Here is a 16,719-nt window from a genome sequence, read left to right as displayed (position 1 = left end):
ATCATTGTGATTTGTCGGTCTGATGCTCCTATGACATTAATTCCAATGATTCCACCTTTTACAAAATCCGAAAGATTATTGTAACCTGCACAAGGGCATCATTCTCATAGAAAGTATCAGCAACGTTAAATACGCCCGAAAGTCACGTAATGATACCATTTTTCATCGGCAGGAATGATTATTTTCTGGATGAAAAAAAGCTCTGGTGAGGATGAGCTTTTAATGAACGTATGTCAAATCGTTGGAAATACTGAAGTATTAGCTAGCTCTCACTCTGTCGAAGTGTTCTTCATTTCCCATTTCTTTCAGTGTGATTCTGTAAGTAGCGTGACAGAGATTTCGTGAGAGGTTTTACTGCTCGTCACCGTGACGTGATGGACATCATGTCCGGTATAAATGTATTTTGGTATGTGCTTTCCAGATGCATGAAACATCATGTTAGAAGTTACACAGGCACAGGGCTTTCGGCGTTTAATCGTTTCAGCAGATCAATTGTCAATTCATTAGTCACTATTAGCAAAGACTGAAGAGTGAAGAACTAGTAGTTTTAAGCTGACAGCTCCCTATGGTATACAGAAACCCCCGTGCGAGACATACGTCACTGTATACAGGCATTAGTAGTAACGCTGGAACGCACCAGTGGGCGCTTGAAACATCAAAACGGGTGGCTTAGACTGCTGGTGATTTGCAGTACACATTGCTAAACGACGAAGTACGTCAAAAATCAGAGCGAACAATCACGTTTGCCGACAGATAACATTCCGGCTGATGGGACACCTACTTCTATGTGGGAGATGTTGCTGTGAACTGTAGTGGAGCTCGTGATCCAGTTTACAGTATGATGGTAAGTGATACACGAACGTACAGTTCTATCGTGCGCATTGCCATTAGAACAATGTTGAATCTTATCTTTGATGAACATGCATCAAGTAGCCACAAGAATAGACTACATCGGAAATCGCGTGCATCATGTGTGATATAATATGAAGATTTATTAGAGCTACTATTTGGCTGCTCCAAGAATAATACCAGTTAAACGCCGGCCGGTGTGACCGTGTAGTTCTAGGCGCTACAGTCTGCAGCCGAGTTACCGGTGCGGTCGCAGGTTCGAATCCTGCCTCGGGCATGGATGTGTGTGATGTCCTTAGGTTAGTTAGGTTTAATTAGTTCTAAGTTCTAGGCGACTGATGACCTCAGAAGTTAAGTCTCATAGTGCTCAGAGCCATTTGAACCAACCAGTTAAACAACCGAGAACATATTACATACCAGAAGACGTGATGAATGATCAGTTTCAGAGCTCTTCGTGGAATTCGTACATGCACGATATGAATACTACGATTTCGTTGCGCAGTGTGTTACCACTTCTCAGTTCTGACGGTAAGCATATAATATTCAGCATTTTCACAGTAGACAGATATAATATATTACTCCATTGCTGTTACTCCGTGTTGTTATTTAAGTGCGTCGTGAGAGCATCGGATAACGTTAAAACTTTCTTTCTCCAACGACGATACAATCTTTTATATCTATATCTACATACTTTCTCAGCAAGCCAGTGTACAGTGCATACCGGAGGCTACCCTGTACCACTTACTAGTCATATCCTTTTTCGTTTCACATGCAAGGGGAAAACGACTGTCTGTATCCCTCCATATGAGCCCTAATTTCTCTTTATCTTCATGGTCCTTACGCAAAGTGTACGTTGGCTGTAGCAGTACAGTTCTGCAGTCGACTTCAAATACAGTTTGTGTAAATGTTCTCAGCAGTGTCCCTCGAAAACAACGTCGACTGCACGCCAGGGTCTCCAGGTTGAGTCCAGAAGCATCTCTGTAATACCTGGATGTTGTTCGAACCTACCGATAACGAATACAGCAGCACGCCTCTGAACTGCCTCAGGGTATTCCTTCAATCCGAAGAAGCACCGATCCCAAACACTCGAGCAGTACTCAAGAAAAGGTCGCACTAGTGTCCTAGATGCGGTCTCCTTTGCGGATGAACCACACAATTCTAAAGGTCTCCCTATTAAAAACCTTACATGCTCATTCCATTTCTTATCGCTTTACAATGTTACGCCTAGGTTTCTAATCGTGGTGGCTGTGTCAAGCAACAAACTCCTAATGCTGTATTCGGACATTACAGGTTTGTTGTTCCTACTCATCCGCATTGAATTACATTTTTATACATTTATAGCTGACATCCATTCGTCACATGAACAAGAAATTTTGTCTAAGTATCCTCCTACATTCGCCAAATGGTGATACTTTCCACTACATCACAGCATCATCGACAAATAGCATCGGATTGATGCTACCCTGTCCGACAGATATTTTATGTGTATAGAAAACAATAATGGTCCTATCATCCTTCCCCGGGGCACTCCATGTCTGGGAAACCACGTACTCGTATCCTTTCTTAAGAGCCTGCAGTGCGGTACCGTGTTAAATGCTTTTCGGAAATCTAGAAGTATGGAACCTGCCTGTTGCCCTGCTTCTACGGCTCTCAATATATCGCGTAAGAAAAGGGGAATCTGAGTTTCGCACCAGCGATATTTTCTAAAACCGCCCTAAATTATGGACAGAGGCTTTTCCGTCTCACGGAAATTTGTTGTATTCGACTGAGAACTTGTTCAAGAATTCTGCAGTAAAGTGTTGTTAAAGATATTCGACTATAATTTTTATGGTACATTCTTTTATTCTTCTTATGAACAGGACTCACCTGCGCTTTTTGTCAGTCGCTTGGGACTCTGCGCTGGGCGGGATATTCGCCATAAATGCAAGATAAGTAAGAGGCCATTGAAGTAGAGCACTCTTTGTAAAACCGAACTGGGATTCCACCTGGACCTGGCGACTTATCTGTTTTCAACCTTTTCAGCTGTTTCTCTTCTGTGTCATCCATTCCCCGGGAGTCTCCGCGAAAGTCAAACGACTGCATGCTTTTACTCCTGCGTGAACGACTTATCAAACGCAAAATTTAAAACATCGGCTTTCCTTTTGATATCTTCTATCGTCACACAAGACTGGTCAGCGAGTAACTGATAAAAGCCTTAGAGCCGCTTAGTGATTTGACATAGGACCAAAATGTTCTCGGAGTCTCGGCCAGATCTTTTGATAAGGTACGACGGTAGTATCTGTATGCTTAGTACATAGACTTTTTACAGAAGAACTAATTTCTACTAACCTTTAGCTGTCGTCATTTGTGCGTTGTATTATGGAACGAGATTGCAACAGCCTTTGCTTCTTCGTGTTTTCCGAATTTCCTTGCTCAACCACAGTTCTGTCCTTAATCTACTTACTATGTATATATTTCTACAGAGCACGATTTACAATCCGTTCAGACTTTGCCAATAATTTCTCTACCTTCATCATACTTGAACTAAATGATGCCAATCCATTGCCTAATTGAGATGCTGACATGTCCTTATCTGCTCTTTCTAGCAGAAATACTCTCCTAGCTTTCTTGATAGATTCATTAGCTTCATCGAAATAGTGGCTATCATGACATCATGATCAAAAATGCCCGGCTCTATTCTGACGCAGTCGACAAAGTCAGGGCTGTTTGTAGCTACAAGGTCTCAAACATTTCCACTGCATGTTGGCTGTCGAACTAGCTGTGGGAAAAAAGTGTTCAAAGTACTTCGCAAGAGTCTCTGTCCCCCGTAATCAATCCACTGACGTAGTCTTAAGTCGCTTCCAACTAATATTATATAGCCTGGGCATTTCCGTGCTACTAATCGTTGACTTTCCGTAAGTGACTCTAAAACTTTCATAGTTGAATCGGGTGGTCGGTAAAAAAATTCAATAATTTACTTGGTTTTACGTAGACTTTTATACGCGACCAGATAACTTCACTGTCACACTCAAATTCTGCCTCAACGAAAAACTATTCTTTTCAGCTGCAATGAACACTCCCACTGCTATTGCATCTAATTTGTCTCTCCGATACACGTTGCATGACCGGCTAAATGTTTCAGAGCTTTCTACTCCGGGTTTCAGCTAGTCCCAAGAATAATTTGAGCGCAGGAACTTTCCTTGAGAAGAGGACGGAAAAAGGAACGATATTTAGCCACGAAATCGTCACCGAAGTTTACTAAATGGTGTGGCTCCCAATCTCGCAACATCTCACTTGATTTCAGTGCTAGTGGGACGTCGCGTAACAGCATGTACATTTAATGGGTAGTAAGTCAAAGGCCATCTTACACATGAGTAGTAGGTACTATTCACTACGTGTTGTGATAGACATTCAGAGTTGTCTGTCGCGATGCAGTGTCCGGACACGGGGGCCGCATCGTGAACGGCAAACCGGCGGCGGACCACGAGTTCCCGGCGCTGGCGTCTCTGCACGTGAACGGCAGCCACTACTGCGGCGCCAACGTGCTCTCCGAGAACTGGCTGGTCACCGCCGCGCACTGCGTCACCACCAGGTAAAGCAGCCACCGCGTCTGCGAATTGTGTGCCCAGCCGCTCTTATAACCCTGTCCAGTCGGAAAAATACGCTTTCTTATACTTTATATTCTATGTGATATAATTTCACTACCGATTTCCCATTATAAAAACAAAGCCATTCGCATCACCTAACAACAATATCTTTGACCCTTTACAAAATATATATGAAATTCTTTCACTTAATTTTTATACTTAAGACGCATTTATGGCAACAACATAACGTTCCTGATTGCATGGTGATTCCATTCATCCGATACAGTACTCCAGAAAATGTGTAAGAGCTTTGAAAAAGTTTCCGTACGAAGGTTATCCACAGCAGAATCGATAAGCCAATCAGGCAAAACCGCTGTGCGAACTGAAGAAATCATTCCACCGAAGCATCAGCGTTTAGTAAAACGCCATGTCCTGCTGCATGACGAATTTCGTAACTGCCTGCTGCGCATCCTCTTCCGACGAGTATTATCTAATCTCCAAGGCGTTTAAGTGACCGAAGGTGTGATAATCGCCGAGAGAGATATCAATACTATAGGACAGGTGCTCCGAGTGTCTCGCACTTGAGTTAGCGAAACTTCTCCACGACGAGGAGCATGAGGATGGCCTCCCAGATCGACCACCGTCATATGTCGAATCGCTGCCAGCACAACTTGGTGCATCATTTCACTACGATGGTTATCAACAGACATGATGCCCCATACACGTTCTTGATTCTCTAAGGATTTTGCCCTTCGGCAGCCCAAAAGAGAATAAGTCGTTGCTCCTGTACAGATTCATTTGGTAATAACGTCGCCATAGTTTACGTTTCCGCTTTTACCGTACGCAAGTCGGAAAGACACGAATGCCACACTAATCCCTTGCCTTTACGTCGGTGCTTACATAACCGCATCGGAGTCGCGCTACATTGCGTTCCTATAAGAAATCCATATTTCGAGTGTTAAAATCGGTTTAATACATGACCCCAATCTTAAGTACCGTGAACTGAGGATCGATAACTACTTTAGACCATACCAGAGTCATAGGACTGATTCGGGGACCCTCTCATTTGGGTAATGTGAAAGCGTTGTCGCTAATTAACAAAAGATATATTGCTTCCCCCTACTTATACCTCCCGAGGAGATCACGAATGTAAAATTAGAGAGACTCGAGCGCGCACGGACGGAGGCTTTCAGACAGTCGTTCTTCCCGCGAGCCGTACGCGACTGGAACAGAAAAGGGAGGTAATGACAGTGGCACGTAAACTACCCTCCGCCACACACCGTTGGGTGGCTTGCGGAGTATAAATGTAGACCTAGATGTAGAAGCTACTGCTCTGCAATATTAAAAGCGAACTAAATAACTGTTTTGAAAAGTAACATTCATTCAGCATATGCTATAAGACAAAATATCACGTTATACACATACAAAAGAGGCCAAAACATATGAGCTAACTTAGTATAATTGAAATATAAATGCTAATTTAAGTTATCCGTGCCGGCCGAAGTGGCCGTGCGGTTAAAGGCGCTGCAGTCTGGAACCGCAGGACCGCTACGGTCGCAGGTTCGAATCCTGCCTCGGGCATGGATGTTTGTGATGTCCTTAGGTTAGTTAGGTTTAACTAGTTCTAAGTTCTAGGGGACTAATGACCTCAGCAGTTGAGTCCCATAGTGCTCAGAGCCATTTAAGTTATCCGTAAATTCGAAAATACTATAGAACAGTAAAATTTGAGATCAGGTTTTGAATTACAAAGAAAATTCCTTTAAGGCGACAAGTTACACATGAATTATAAGCCTTTTTAAATTTCCTAAACAATTCATCTATTTTATTTTCCTAAAGTGGCAGGCAGGTTTATGGAAAGAATGGCTGAACCATGGTCGCATACAGCGTCAAGAACGAAGCGGTCGACCTGTACAAGCGACGGAACGAGAGCGCCTAGTAATCGCCAGAGCGACAATTACAGTCCCAGACGCATCTTTACCATCGATCTGACGTGCAAATGATAGATCAGTGGCCGGAAGGACCATTAAGCTCTTCTTATTCTCCTTTGGGCACCCGAAGGGAAAATATCCTTAGCATCAAGAACGTGTATGGGGCAGCATGTCTGTTGATAACCATCGTAGTGAAATGATGCACCAAGTTGTCCTGGCAGCGATTCGACACATGACGGTGGTCGATCTGGGAGGCCATCCTCAAGCTCCTCGTCGTAGAGAAGTGCGTCTTGCGCCGACTGCCATTGACCTGTGCACAGCAATCAGCATATTTGTAGTATTGTGTGGCACATTCTGCCTCTAATCTCATTGACTGGAGTACAGTTGTCTTCACGAATCCCGCTTCGCACTACGACCAGGGAAGACGTGTCTGGAAATGCCCCGAAGAGTGGTGGGATACCAATCCGGCTGTCACTCACCATACAGTCCGAGACAACTACGACGTTGATGACATTCTACGCCATGCTTTGTTGACCTTAATGGAAAGCCATCCTGGTCGTACATTTCAGATAGAAAATTCCCGCCCGCACGCGCCAAGAGGTTCTACTGCTTGTCTTCGTGCTTGTCCTGGTCAGCAAGGTCACCTGATCTCTTCCAAATTGATAGTATTTGGAGCATTATGGGCAGAGCCCTCACCCATCCGTGGATTTTGACGATTTAATGTGTCTAGTGGAGAAAACTGGGCACGATATCGCTCAGGAGGACACTCAACAACATTATAAATCAATGCAAAACTGAATAACTGCTTGCATAAGAGGCAAACAAGGACCAATGCGTTACTGACTTGCTCAATTTCTGAAGCTCTTTCTATAGAACAAATCATCCAATTTTTCTGAGTAACTAATGATTTGTTTATCTGTACTACATGTACACATTTACCGTATTCAAACCACAAAATGCTTGAAATATTCTCATTTTTCATGATATGATGTTGCAATTTCGTTTTTGGCTTAGTTAGAGTATTTTAATAGGATACGCCGGTTTTAGTTTTCCGAAATTAGAGAAAAACATTTTGCACGAAATGGCAATCCCGTACGCGTGCTGTAGTCTCTTTAGCAGCACGCTTGCCATTTGCTAGTTAGAGAAGCGCAAAGCGCCATCTGTTGCGTCGTGCGGTAGCGTTCTCGCTTCCCACGCCCGGGTTCCCGGGTTCGATTCCCGGCGGGGTCAGGGATTTTCTCTGCCTCGTGATGGCTGGGTGTTGTGTGCTGTCCTTAGGTTAGTTAGGTTTAAGTAGTTCTAAGTTCTAGGGGACTTATGACCACAGCAGTTGAGTCCCATAGTGCTCAGAGCCATCTGTTGCATAATTGAGCCCCTGGTTCGCGATGTACGCCTCCGATCACTAAAGTTATATTGATCATTATTCAGTGTCTAATCCATTGCTGCAATTTTCATCATCACTGGAACATTTTCTGTCCGGGTCAAAGGGCGTTGACCTCATGTGAGATATAAACACAAACCAGAAAATGGTGCCATACTCATCACATCGCGATGTAAGTGTCAGCTACCCGCAGATCTGCTGCCTCTGACGGCTAGCAGTCAGGGCGCTCTCGTTGACTTGGTAAACTGCGTCCCGGAGAGACAGGTGACAGCTCTGCATGAAGTGGTCATAGTCGTGAAGTGTTACGTCACGGCCCCTGAGCGAGAGAACGCCCAGTGACGCCGGACTCTGCTTATTTATACAGCGTGAACATTAATAAAATCGACAAACTGCAGGAACGGATTCCTGACTGGAAATGGGAAAAGGTCCTACGAACCTGTGTCTGGAAACGCATCATTGCCACGGTAGATGGCTCTGGCAAATGAAAGTTCCTCTGGTCAAGTGCTGTTTGTTCCTTGCGTGTTATAGGCTGCTTGGTTCAAATAGCTCTGAGCTCTATGGGACTTAGGTCATTAGTCCCCCAGGACTTAGAACTACTTAAACCTAACTAACCCATCACACACATCCATGCCCGAGGCAGGATTCGAACCTGCGACCGTAGCGGTCGCGCGGTTCCAGACTGTAGCGCCTAGGCTGCTTGATTGACGCTGCGAGCATACTGTAAGCAGTAGGATGGTCCTGTATTCATGTCACGAACAAGCCGAGATGATGTTTGTATACGGCCAAGCAGATGGGAAGTTTCGAGAGGTTACACCAGAGCAAATACCCTATCAATCACCAACCACATTATTCATAATTTCAAGCTCTTTTTGGCCGTCTGTGTGATCATAGACCCTTTCAAACACACGAATGTGCAGGGAGGCGGCGAACTATGAGTAAACCAGATTCGGAGGACCGTGTTCTAACGATTCTGAGATGAACTCGCGTACGAGTTCCAAATCAGTTGTACGCACAGTAAGCCGCTCCCGGCACGTTCGTCTGTCTGAAAGGACCCATGATCACACAGACGTCCAAAAAGGACCTGAAATGTTGTGGTTGATGTCTTGTTTTGATGTAACAGTGCTGCCTCTCGGCAGTTTCCATCTAGTTGGCCGCACGCAAACATAAACAGCATCCCGACATGAAAACTTCGGAAAGAATGGAAATTATATGTAAAATTTGTTGCTGCTTGAAAGTGCTTTTGTTCTCAAATAATGGATGAATATACTCTGGACAATTTATGTGTCGTGAGATATATAGTCTCTGCACGTATACAGAATTTTAAAATTTTATATTTAATCGATAATTGCTTGAAATATGAGGAAATTTTTTTTTGTGGGTTTGGGAGCCGTTAGATCGGGGGCCTGAAATTGGTATCGGGTGATGGAGAGTTGTTCCTGTCGTTTATTAATATACATCCGGGGTACAGAGGCTGCTACCAAGCTTCACAGCTAATTGAAAAGAGCAGGGCAAATGTGTTCATTGGATACCACAAACAATCCTATTCGCTTTAAGTTCCTTTCATTTCTACTGCCCTTCTAAATTTCGGATTTCCGTTCTTCACGTAGCATTCGCGTGCCATTTGAGCCCTTGGTATTCACACACCTTTCTCATTCTTCTCTAAACGTTTATTTTATTTTCGTGTAGGCAGCATTTACCTATCCCATTGCCATGCGTACTTCAACAGCTGTGCATTTCTCCTCTAGCCATTACTGCTTTGTCGTTTTGCACTTCCCATCAATTTTAGTTTTTTAGATATCTGTATTGTCACTTGCTGTTTTATTAGCTGCATTTTTATTTCTCCTGTAAACAGTTAAATTTAGTTCCTCATGTTATTATGCTCTAACACAAACTGTTGAATTTTACCACGGTTGATGTATCTTACAAACCAGGATTTCTACTAGACCTTGTCTTTTGACCTATTCGATCCTCTGCTGCTCTCGTTATGTCTTCTCGTTGACCTATCCTTCCATCTTTAGTATTCGTTACTTCTGTTTCAGCCAATCGTTGCTTGATACTCTGTGTAAACATGTAAAGGAACTTTGGTTCTCTCAACATATCGAAGTCCCTTCTCTTCAATTTCCTCCTTCTCCACGTCATCACACAAAGTTACCTGTTCCTCTTCCATTATATTTCTTTCCCCTATATCAGTTGCCTAAATCATGGTTTGAAACTCTCAACATCTAGTTCTTTCAACTCATCCGGGTCCCATCTTAATTTCCTACTTTCCTGCAATTTCTTTAGTTTTGACCTGCAATAACTAACAAATGGTGGTCGAAGTCCACAGCTGCTCCAGGAAATATTAATGGTGGGTCAGTGTATGGACTGAATAACGTGGGTAAGATACAACTCCGTGTCGCGGTCTTCTTAACTCCTGCTTCCCTGTCATACGTTTCAACAAATATGACTACAGTCTGGGTTGCATACGAGTTACAGATAGAATTACCCTCCCTGTAATTAATCCCTGCTACCTTCAGAATATCACACAGTCTATTACATTCAACACTACCAAACGGTTTCTCTGGCTCTAGAAGCACTACAAACTTAAGTCCACCAGTCTTCATTCAACTGTCTAACATAAGTCGTGGGATCATCACCGCTTCGCATGTTCCAACTTATCTCAGGAATGTAAACCGATCATCCACGACGGCAGTTTCTACTAGTGCTTCTGCTTTCCTGTAAGTACATAGTTTATTCATTTTGCAACTACTATTTATTGAACTGAAGGAACTACCAGTATCTTCGATATCTGGAACTGTTATTACTGAATGCCTCTTGCAGTTTGAGGCTTATACGCCTGTGCCATATATCTTGCATGCCAGGTGGAATTTTTTTGTCATGATTGATTCTCCCAGAGATATTAATTTGGTCTACTCCAGGTGCCTTATTTCGACTTAGATCAGCAAATTCATTTTTTTTCTAAAGCTCTTCTATATATAATTTCCAGCTTTAAGCTGTCAATCTCAATTATTAGAGATCTGTGATCCATTTTGCCTGTTTCATGTGCTTCATTTTTATATTTTCTCTTCTCGTCAGTTACATTCCGTATCTCGCATGTTACCGAACAACTTCTACTGGGACTTGATTTTTATCCTTTGTTACTCTTCTGCCTTCATCACATCATCTTTGAACGTTTCCCATCCATTTTATGTTGCGTTTCTCTTCCTGTTTCTGTCAGTCGTTGCATAATGCTTCATATAAAACTTTGAACTACGTCTGGTTCTCTTATCTTAACCACACATCATCCAAACTTTTTACTTCTTACGATTCCTGTACATTTAATTTGCAATGAATAATCAATAAATTATTATGAGGGTCTGAGTTGCTGCGTTGCAGCCTCTGATTCCGCTGAATAAGTATTGCAGAAGTTGTGTTTTCAGTTAATAAGCTTTGCACTCAAGTAAGTATTTGATTTAATCTTTCTTGACCGTGTTCGGTTACCCAGTGTGTAGGCCTTAACTATATTTTTGTTTCGTGGAAAGGAATTTTCAGATTCTATTGTTCAGAGGCTCTAGCTTGAGCATAAACACTCTCCGTTGACCTAGTAAAAACATTAACTTCATCGAAAATTCCCAATAATAAAGCCTATCTCTGGAATGGACAGCTCCGTGAACAAATTATAGCTGAACTGGCAGATTTTCGTGCATTATCTATCTCAAACTATTCTCAAATATCAAAAGCATCACTCAAAACAGGGAAGTGATTTTACCGCAGGATCTTGCAAAATAAATGATTACTGTTTGCTTTTTGAATGAGAAGTCGAACACAATCATCTTCACTTCTAGCTGACTTTATTACATCGTAGCATACACAAGTTTGTGACAACTCTTGACAGCAAGACATTAACACGCATACTGCTACATAATCACGTTACACGTTAGTCAATGAATACAACGACATTCATTTACTTTTCACTTACAACGTTTTTCGTAAGTAATTCAGTTGAAGGCAGAGAGTAACAGTCGTAAGTAGGATATTCTTCTCTGCGCTGGCCGTCGGGTTTTGTGTGACAGTGGTCGACTTATTGTCTCCGGCGTCAGCGACGAAGATGCTGCCAGAGATGATGGCAGAGCCACACGATGACGATATGAAACAAATAGAAAAAAATATTTATGTAGAAAAATTACCAAAACATCATATTTAAATAAGAAAACCATTTCGGAATCCAATGACTTAATAGCTATCGTACATTTACCTCCTCATCTGCATACAACGGGATGGACAGAAACCTGCTGTAAATTGCCGCGAATTTCCGTTACACCACAACACGAGTTTAAAATGGGATTTTGAAACCTCTGGCTTACCATCACATCATCATTCTGAAACGTTCCAGAGTCTCTCGATCTCAACCACATACACAACCTTCTTTCGTGATTGTTAAACAAATGTTTGCTTTTATTAACCTGAGTTCTGTGCAAAATTCACCAGTTCTCCTTGTATTTCACCTTCTCTTCGTTTTCCTACCATGTAATTATAGTTATCCATTAAAACTAAAATTTGGTCTGCCTTATACATTCATTGCTCTGTACAAACATTACGTTCGTCGAGAAAGTGCTCTGTTTAAAGAATTGTGTGGACTTCATGACAGTTAGCCATAGATGCACATGAATGAATGTTGTCCTACGTAACGACTTGCGTTTTTTGTAGGTATGTGAAAGACTGGGCTGTCTTTCAGCTATCAGCGTCCTCTTGGAGGACTGAATACGGGAGAACAAGCTCATGTAGCTCTAAATACACATTTTCAATGTAGTTGCTCCACCGTTTTGAAGCATAAAAAGTGGATCTTCCAATCCTCATAGCTATAGCTCTGTCATTCGACAGTGAGGTCGATTCCGCTATCAACGAATTCTCCGGCAGCATCAAAAAGCCATCATATTGGCCTGCCTGCTGAAGTCAAGTCAAAGTTAAGACCTGGCCACCAGATAACTGGAAGACACTTTGAATCGTGTTGTGCCGAAGTCTCTGTCTTGCTTATTCCGTAATGTTGTGACATGGCTGTTTACTAGATTTAAGTTGAAATACTTTATGGATTTGTTTGAAGCCCGAATATCTCGATCTCTTGGCTTTCAAATTACGACGACGCAGCGTGGAGTTTTGAAATACAGAGATTGAACTATAAGAAAAAATGTAAATTAGTTACAAACTACGGCGAGCTCACACTTTTCTCGACATCTAAACGTTACCACAGACATTCGGATTTAGATTACGACATGTTCGATATTCCTGCTATCCTTGGCAGTGATCTGACGCATACGAGTAGCGAAATCCTGCACTACCCGCTAGTGTCGGAATATCGATGTCATCGATGACCTCCCGATGGCTGTTTTCAGCTGAGCAATGGTTTCGGGGTTATCGCTGTACACGTTGTCCTTCATATAGCCCCACAAAAAACAGTCGCTTGTGTTCAGATCCGGAGAATATGGCGGCCAGTCGAGGCCACAGAGCGAGAATGCTGTCCTCAGAGTGCTCCTCCAGGACATCACTCTCCTGCTTCGATGGGGTAAAGCTCCGTCTCGCAACAATCACATTTTGTAAAAATCATGGTCACTCTGGATAATGGGGATGAAATCATCTTCCAAAACCTTCATGTACCGTTCGGTACTCACCGTGCCGTCAAGGAATATCGAATAGATTATTCCGTGATTGGACATTGCGCACCACATATCAAACGTTGGGGGTGAAGAGAGAGACTGTATCGCGAAATGCAGGTTCTCAGTCCACCAGATGCGCCAATTTTGTTTATTGACGAACTCGTCCAAATGAAACTGTGCTTCGCTAAACCACAAGGCGCATGCGCATACTAATTTTCATCGTACCCCGCGGTCAACATTGCAGTTTGAACGTCCTAGCGCTAACAGTTCAGAGGTCATGACGATTTTATTTCTTATAGTTCAGTGATTGTCACCTTCTATTAAGTGACCTGTAACGTTGGCGACGAGGATTCTAACTTAAGGTGTGTGTGAGGACACAGCCACTGGGATACGCAATCATGAAGCCGAAATTCAAGGAACTGTGGCACCGATTGCAGAGTTACGTCCTCTCGAAACTCCCGAGTCTTGAGATTAGCTAGAGTACAATTTACTCTCTAAGCATTGCGAACAGCAACCACATCCTGTGCCGTCCATGCTAGAATTTTTCATTATCACAAGAAGTGATGTTAGTCACATGCTGCCTGGGAAAGTGACCTAGGTAGACGAATGTCAGTTTTTTTTTGCAAAAATGAGAGTTACAAACAGGTTTATGCTGACTCGTTAGTGTGTGATTTATTAATTAAGTATTTAACCGACAAAGTAGTTCGTGCACTCTCGAAGAAATTTAAAGAATAACAAAAAATTCTGAAATACGAAATGCAGCTCAGCACTATGTTGTGGAAAGAACCGTGTCATCTGTAAGACCGCTTAAAGTGTCGCATGCAGTACAGCAAAACTTTGATGAAAGTAAGGTAGAGTGTGTGAGAAGTCACACTACAGGTAGCGTATTCGGATCTCAAGCTCTTATTCATCGTCCTAATAAAATTTGAAACCTTGTCATCCATTTGGGGACCAAGCCCAAACAACAAATCGGCAGTGGCGCGTATTGGCCTATAGTCTTAGCATAGTCTCCCTACTGCCCAATCTCGGTGAAACGATACCAAGACGCTGCCTAAACACACATTCAGTGACCTCAAAGGAAAATGCGCTGTGCGCAGTGGTGTGAACAAGGATATGTGGCGTACCGGCAACGCCGCAGCAGCATAAACATGTCACACCCACAGAAATCGAAGCAGCTTTATTATGAGAAAAAGATAATTACATCAGGCAAAAAAATAAAAACTGTATGGGATATAGTGAAGACAGAGACAGGTGGGGCCAAACACGAAAAGGAACAGATAGCTCTAAAAATAAATGAGAGTTTGACGACAAATATATGTAGTGTTGCAAACCTCATAAACAGGTATTTCATTTCTGTTACTGACAGCTGGGGGTCATCAGGTTCGGTGAACAGTGCAATGGAGTATCTGAGATCAATCTTTAAAAATAACTTCAGTAAAATGGAAATGACACTCACGTCTCCCAAAGAAGTGGCATCCACCATAAAATAATTAAAATCTAAGTATTCCACTAGGTATGATAAAATATCAAGGAAGTTAATCAAAGAGTGCTCATGCAAGTTGAGTTCTATCTTAAATTATTTGTAAATCAATCTCTTATCAATCAAACATTTCCAGACTGGTTAAAATATTCTGAAGTTAAGCCTCTTTACAAGAAGGGAGATAAAGAGATACCATCAAACTATCGGCCAATTTCACTTTTGCCGGCTTTCTCAAATATATTTGAAAAGGTGTTCAAGCGTCTCCTTAAGCATCTGACTGCAAATAATATATTGTCCAAGTCAGAGTTTAGATTTCTTACCTGTACTGATATTGAGAAAGCTGTTTACACTTACAATGTGAATGTACTTAATTCATTAGATAATAAATTAGAGGATACTGGCATTTTCTGATTTTCTGTGACCTGTCAAAAGCTTATGACTGTGTGAGCCACAGAAATCTCTTAAGTAAATTACAAGCAGAATATTATTGTGTCACCGGCAATGCTGCGGAATGGTTTGAGTCTTGTCTATCTAACAGGAAAGAAAGGGTGTCATTGCAAAATACCTGTGCAGTAAGCAGCCAGTCCTCATCTAATTGGGAAATAATTACATGTGACGATCCTCAAGGTTCCATCTTGGGTCCACTGCTTTTTCTTGTTTACATTAATGACCCCTCGTCTGTTACATTGTCAGATGCTAAGTTTGTTTTGTTTGCAGATGAGACAAACATTGCAATAAGTAGCAAGCCAAGTACAGATTGAGAAATAGTTGCTAATCAAATTTTCAGTGGCATTATTAAATGGTTTAAAGCTAATTCACTGTCATTAAACTTTGAGAAGACCCACTATATGCAGTTCAGAACCTGTAAGACATTTCCTTCAATCATGTGTATAACGTATGAAGTCATGCAGATCGAAGAGGTTGACAATGTTAAATTTCTGGTATTACAACTCGATAATAAATTCAGTTTGGAACGGCATACAACAGAATTGCTTAAGTGCCTAAGTCTGTACTTTCATTGAGAATTATGTCAGATTAGGAGATATAAATATAAAAAAAGTTGCATACTTAGCTTAGTTTCATTCTATTACGTCATACAGAATCATATTCTGGGGTAACTCATCAAACCGAGCAAAAGCTATTAGGATGCAAAAGCGTGTGATAAGAGTAATTTGTGCTGTAAATTCCAGAACATCATGTAGAAACCTGTTCAAGGAACTTGGTATTCTAACCACTGCTTCTCAGTATATTTATTCCTTAATGAAATTTGTTACAAGTAATATATCTTTATTTCCAACCAATAGCTCAATTCATAGTGTCCATACTAGGAGTAAGAACAATCTACATAAAGACCTAAAATCACTTACCTTTCAGTAACACAAATTTCAATCAATTTCCAGACACCATTAATAACTTGGTTTCAGATAAAGCACACCTTAAACAGAGTTTGAAAGACTTTTTGATAGGCAACTCCTTCTACTCTACGTCTTAACAGAGACTATTAAGCCAGCTTAAGTAAAAATGTCTGTTAGATTTCAGTTTTGACAGACTTACAATTAGTCATCACAGTCAAGATTAGGTATTTTTTATCTGATAAATTTATTAATAGGCATAACAATGTTTCATTCTAACAGCATGTTAATTCTGTAAGTATTAGGTTTCCCAGTTTACTGCATTGTATTCACCTGTTTCGGCAATCTCCTGACAAATGATCAGGGGAGTAAGTATTATATTCAAATGTTTTACGTTATACTTTCTGACATGTTCCACACCCACGAGAATCTTCTCATTTTTTGTATCTATGGAACGAAAACTGAATCTAAAATCTATAATAGAGCAGCCGAAAAATCTTTCTGTGCCACTAACGATCCTGATACATAAAATG

At 41.7% G+C, this 16,719-nt stretch overlaps 1 protein-coding gene across 1 annotated transcript in view; it reads left to right on the top strand.

The window, feature by feature from the left end:
- Positions 1-16,719, top strand: part of LOC124580275 (trypsin-1-like) — a 67,094-nt gene that overhangs the window by 15,103 nt on the left and 35,272 nt on the right. The window contains exon 2 of the mRNA XM_047131283.1: positions 4,264-4,420. Within this exon, the coding sequence (XP_046987239.1) occupies positions 4,264-4,420 (157 nt within the window). The remainder of the gene's footprint in view (positions 1-4,263; positions 4,421-16,719) is intronic.

This window comes from Schistocerca americana, chromosome 1, assembly GCF_021461395.2.
Source record: "Schistocerca americana isolate TAMUIC-IGC-003095 chromosome 1, iqSchAmer2.1, whole genome shotgun sequence".
NCBI lineage: Eukaryota > Metazoa > Arthropoda > Insecta > Orthoptera > Acrididae > Schistocerca > Schistocerca americana.
The sequence above is the reverse complement of the archived record's forward strand: the minus strand, read 5'-3'. Positions and strand labels throughout refer to the sequence as shown.